The sequence below is a fragment of the Nipponia nippon genome, unplaced genomic scaffold (genome assembly GCF_047370975.1).
Source record: "Nipponia nippon isolate SJK-2023a ecotype South Korea unplaced genomic scaffold, ASM4737097v1 scaffold_3, whole genome shotgun sequence".
NCBI classification, from domain to species: Eukaryota; Metazoa; Chordata; class Aves; order Pelecaniformes; family Threskiornithidae; genus Nipponia; species Nipponia nippon.
Window position 1 is genome coordinate 24,592,931 of NW_028262347.1, and position 6,000 is coordinate 24,598,930.

Here is a 6,000-nt window from a genome sequence, read left to right on the forward strand (position 1 = left end):
ACTACGTCTCAAGTTTGTCAAAAATTAATCCTAATTCTTTAGTCCTGTATACTTGCAGTTCCCCCAGCTTGGTTTTGTCTGTAAACATAGTGGGCCTATTTGCATGTCACTAATGAAAAATCTCAAAATCACCAGTCTTAGGACAATCCCCTGCAGAATCCACTTTGGACGTCTCCCATGTTGACAGTAAACTGCTGATTACTCTTCAGGATTTTTTTTTTATTATTTCTTTCCTTTTTACTCTAATTCATAAATTTTATTATTAGATCAGCAGTTTGATGCACAAAGACAGTTTGAGTAAGATTTTTTTTTGTGATGCTGAAGGTGGAGGATTTCTGACTGACAAGAGCTGGTCATTGCTTCCTGCATCTCCAATTTAGGGCTGAAGATGAATTGTATATGTCTAGCATCCTCCGTATTTAACTTACTCCTTTACATGTATTTTTGTGTGCAGTAGAAATCTCTGTTGCTATGTACTTTGTGGGTTTTTTCCTTTTGTTTTATCTTTTGGGCTTTTTTGTTTGTTTTCTTTTGCTTTGTTTTTTACATACACATGCACACGCCCATTTTAGTTACTACCCTAAACTTTGAGATGGTATGTCAATCATTTTGAAAAGGGAAAATAATAAAAAAGTGAGAAGAACTTGGTAACGAAAAGAGTTATAATCTAAAATAGGTTAGTATTACATTGTACCTTTTGTCCTTCTATAAGTGCATTTGTGTGTGTTTTTTTATTCCAGCAGTTCATAGCTGGGAATACCAGAATCTCACAATACACATTTGGAGCAATCTATCTATCCAAGTGGAAAATAGTGTAGTGGCACTTCAGAGTTATAACTTTGTCCAAAATGGGACAGAGAAACAATTTAGTGGGAATTTTTTTCTCCACAGCAGTGCTATTCAATGTGTGTATATCTGCATATTTTCCACCATTGTCCTAAAAGACTTTGAATGGGACTTTGAAGGGAATACTCTTCCTTGTTTAATTTTAAGACTGTAAGTAAAAATAATATTGGAAAAAATGTAAGTGTATTTTCTTAAAATACACAGTGTATTAGCAGCAAAGGAGGTCAAAGACTGCAATCCCTATTTCAGCTAGTCATCTTTTCTTTCAGCTGTCCTTGTTCCGTTTTATATCGAGAAACTAAGCTGCAAAAGGAAGGTGGGGGAAAAGATTTTAAACCATCTCTTGATGCAGAATTCCAAAAATCTCTACTTCAGGGTAGCTCAGATTCTGCTCAGTACTACAGCTTAGCTGCACGAAAAAAACCCACAATTTCTTCTGAAGTGCCAGCTGGTAGCATTCCTGCTGGTGGTACTTCAAAGACAAGCCAATACCTTCCAAGCCTAAACTCAGGTCCTTCAGCACCACCTGAGAAGGAACTGGGCTACTCTGAAGTGCAACTTTACACTAGCTTCCAGTCACGCTTCTGTAGGAACGCTCTCAGTTCTTTCTTTCCTCTCCTTTTTATAGGAAAAGTCACTGAAGGAAAAAAATCAAAAGGTCAAAAGAAGAATTGGAAGAGTGAGAGGAAAAAGTAGTTATCTGTGTCAATTTTGCTGCTGGATTATCTGTTAACTTCTGATCACTTCCATTAAACGTGTCATACAAAAATTATACAAAGGCAGATTATTCTGTATTTGTATATTTTAACAAAAAGGAGAAATAAGCTCATTTTGAGAAAGTATAAGATGAGCCTTTAGAGATACAAAATCATGGAACAAACTTGGAAAGAATAAAACAGGAGTTTTGTCAGTCATGTTTACTGTATATGGTTTAAAAATACACAGAAAAAAGTTTATTTAACATTTCACAGTGTAAGCCTTTCTCCATAGTTTCTAAAACTGTCAAAAAATGAAACTCAAACTAAGGGAGTTCCACTTGTATGAAGCCAGGTTGCAGTGCCCCCTTGTTTTCAAGTGACTTTGTTCCTCTCAAAATGTTCTGCTCACTGCAGTGAGGGACTGTTGAGGAGGACTGACCATCCTCTCCGGCCATAACATTGTCTGGTTATGGAGGTTTATGAGGAATATCTGCCAGTTGTATATACAGACCTACATCTGTGCTTTCTGGATGGCTGCAGTCCCTTGAATACTCAGGGGTACTGAAATACAGACTATTAATTTTTTCAGACAGTTTGGGTTTTTTCTGTATCTGAACAGTTTTAGAAATAATATTGTTCTTCTGTTGTATTACCTGTCTGGATAATTTTAAGTTCCTTAAATGATAAAAGAACATGCAGTCAGGGTTCTGGCTAATGATTTCTTACCCCTCTTCCCATGCCTCATACTTTTCTCTTCTCTTCCAGGAAAAGTTTTTCCAAATTCCTGCTTCCGAAATCTTAACCAATAATTTTCTTCAGCAAAAGATGCAGATGACCATGAACACGCTCTGTCCTCCAGGAAGAAAATTAGGTCAGCTTGTCATCATTTTAAAAGGGGGATGGGAAGGGAAGGGGTCTTTCAATCTGCTATTGCATATGCAAAGTCTTAGAATTCAACTTATACATGGGCAAAACTCAGAACAGAGAAAAGCAGGAATCTGTAAGGAGAGTTCCAATTAATTTGCTTTGATAAATTTCTTTAATAGTAGAACTCCCTTTTGAGAAACAAAAGTAATGGTTCAGTAAATTCTCATGTAGCATGCAGTGATGTGTGAATACAGTCATGTCTATGCAGGCACTAACATTTGTATTCATATGGAAGTTAACCAGAACACCCTCATACTGAATGTCACAGCACATTAGGGAAAACTGAAAGGGAATTCAACATATGGCACATACTTTGGGTGAGATTCTGCTTTTGAATGCACGTGCTGATTTAGAGCATCCCTTGCTACAGGAAACGCCCATGGAAATTGAGCAAAACCTTAATCCAAATCCAGTCACAGAGGTTTTTGTGCAGTATTTCTGTTGTGGCAGAAAGTAGCTGTGCCTAAACTACACATGTCCAAGGTAGCTGTATGTCTCTGCTGCAGCTCCGACCTCCGGAGCGTACTCCCTCTAAGTACATGGCAGTCAGTGACCACCATAACCACCCTGGAGTCTTTACCATAATTATAAATAAAGTGGCCCCATTGTAAAGGGTGTAAAGGATGTTCCCTTTGAGACCAATGAAATTGTCTCATGGAGACACATGGAGATGAGATTTTCTTATTGGAAAGTCTTTATATGTGCTATACTGTGCTACAGCTACTGGTACCAAGCATTTTGGGGGGGTGCTGGGGCAGGGAGGGCAAGGCTTGGAAGATTGTCACTGAACACCACTTCAGATAGTGTGGGAAATTTTAAGATACGAATTGGAATTTCCAAATTAGTAATTCATTTTTCTTCCTATTAACTATTGTATACATTTAGATATCCTAGTTAAGATCCTGCTTAAGTTATACTTCTCTCCTATAAAAGTTAGAAATGAATATTAAATAATAATTTGGGTTTTGTTTGTAGATGATTTGCCATGGCTGGAATGCTTCATCAAGTCCTATAATGTCAGAGATGCGATGAAACATCAAGTTTATTACCAAATTTTTGACACTACAGTTGCTGAAGATGTTGTATAGTGATGTGTTGCTAATAGGAAGTAATCCAGTAAGAATCCAATTTTGGGGGTTTTCTTTCTTAGGAATTCAGCCCGTATGTATGAAGTTTTAGTTTGTATATTAATGTGAATTATGCTTTGATGTATTTACTACTTTCCTGGCATACAGCCTTGTGGTCTGAGTGCAAGTAGAGGTGCTAAGCTTTTCACTGGAGGCTGCTTGGCTCAGGCTGATGGAAGCAATCTAGTATCCATCTCTCCTTCAAAAAGGCAGTGATGAGGTTACTCTAAACTGGTGAGTTTTGCTTAGAAATATAGTCAGAATTATGCTGCTTTGTTAATTTCTGTATTAAAATAATTTTCCCTATCTCTCAGCAGAGATAGGGAAAAGGAGGTCATCAGTAAACTTTGTCAGACTACTTTATGCAAGCATATATTATTGTTCTCAGAAAGCCAGTTTGATAGAGGTTGGCCATTTTTAGAGATTTCTTTGATTTTGCACTGATATGTACATGTAGACAGAACTCTTCCTGTTAATCATACTAAGGTAACTGCTATGTGTACCAGTTACTATAGATTTTCATGGAGTTCTGAATGTGAGCATGTAATGATTATCACTAAAGTTAAAGTCAAGCCATGAAAGTAAGGTAGTGTAAAATTGTAAAATAAATATTGACATTTGCTAGATCATAATGATTTATAAGGTGGCCCAATTGGGTACAAAAGTTGTTAGCACGCTTATTAGCTGGGTCTGTGTTTTCAAAGACTCTCATGTATCTGGATAAATGTACTGTCGGATTACACTGCCCCGATCTGCCTTTTCTGTCTTACGTAATCAGATTGTATGACTAAATTTAGAGATACAGAACTGAACTGGTGGTATCATGGCTTGAAAATACTGCTGGACTAGAAGAATTACACGGTGGTCTTATTTTGCATTCAGAAGTACGTAGGACAAATTCAAGACATATTTCTCCAACGATAATTAATGTAGAAATTCCTGTCAAATCAAATGCTTTCCATCAGAGCAAAATTACTTAATATTTACAACAGCTGTTTTTTAAGGGAGTTCAGAAGCAAGATGGAATACTTGTAAGTAGATTATTATTTTGATAGTAGATGACATTTTATTTTTTAATTTTTCAGGGCTGTTTAGTAGATTATGCAATTTGTCATTTACAATTTCATCTAAATATTGTCTGATAATTTTCTGGTACTCTAAAAAATTATGCTGAGTTTGTATGTCATAAACCAGGAAACTATGTTCTGTATTGATTGGTGCATAGGAAGAACCAATAGTAGAAGTGGTTTGTGGATATTTCCTTTAAAAAATAGGGAAAAAAACCCTTTGGAATTGAACAAGCAGTTTACCAAAGAGCAGTACTGGCTTATGAAAGCTTGCCTGAGTCCGTGAATAAACACATAAGCGAAAAATAGTCATAGCAAGTTATTAAATGGATATTATAAAGCTTTACACACTGGCCATATCCAAGTGATTTCAGAAGTTAGGGGTTAAATTGAAGGCAATCTTTTTTACTTTTCTTGTACATAGTGTATGAAAACACTGGAAGGAAATGTTTTTATTTTTACATCTTTGTTAACAACTCTGATAGATATTGATATTCTATATTTTTTCTAAATAAGTCTTCATAATGTAATAGATAAGACTATGTTTTGAACTTCAGTGTAAACTAAATCAATTTCACCATATCCCCTGTCTGAGATCCCTGCCAGAAAACTCTGCATATACATCTCTTGATTTTTCCACTGTATAATATTGTATTAAAATGTTTAATAAAGATTTTTCCACATATTGAGGGTTTTTTGTATTTGACTCTTAGTTCCGTGTTCATGAGACTGTGAAAACTTTGTCGTCAGTAGCCTTCATCCAAGAAAATGCTCCAAATGAATGTTTGTATAGTTTGTTAGATTGAAACATACATGGTTAATTCTCTTTCTAAATATAATTCATAGAAATAATTGTAATTAGTAGTGAAAAATTATGTATTTGACAACACTAAAGATCACCGTATAGAAAGGAATTAGTGCACAGACAGTTGAGAATGTTTGTGTCTCATTAGTAGCCTTTATATGGAGCAATGGAAGTCACTGGGATGGGACTCTGACCTTTAATTACTCATCCTGGTCAGTGCTGAGGCCTGTGAATAGCTGACTGATGGATGGAAATCTTGAGATTGCTGTGTCCTGAACTTAGAGCACCAACAGACTCCGGTTTCTGAAAGCTGAGCATCTCGGGCAGCAATGACTTCTAGCCATTGTGAGCGGTACACTCTGTCCCCTCCATGAACCCCTCCTTGTGAGTGAGCGTGTGCGCACACTTTGGATCATCATTCTCGTGTGTATTGACGTGCAATAACAATACCCCAACTGACACCCCGAGCCTGTTATGTGTTCAGTGTTACCGGAGCGTTGATTGATTTCAGTTTACCCCTCTTTCTCATT

General features: G+C 36.5%; 1 protein-coding gene across 9 annotated transcripts in view; it reads left to right on the forward strand.

Annotated features, from left to right (window-relative positions):
• The window catches only part of POT1 (protection of telomeres 1), an 81,129-nt gene extending 75,649 nt beyond the window's left edge, over positions 1-5,480 (forward strand). For all 9 annotated transcript variants that reach the window (XM_087766806.1, XM_087766807.1, XM_087766811.1 and 6 more), the window contains 2 exons: positions 2,310-2,415; positions 3,447-5,480. In XM_087766806.1, the coding sequence (XP_087622932.1) occupies positions 2,310-2,415; positions 3,447-3,559 (219 nt within the window). In that variant the 3' untranslated portion in view covers positions 3,560-5,480. The remainder of the gene's footprint in view (positions 1-2,309; positions 2,416-3,446) is intronic.
• The last annotated feature ends 520 nt before the right edge of the window (positions 5,481-6,000 follow it).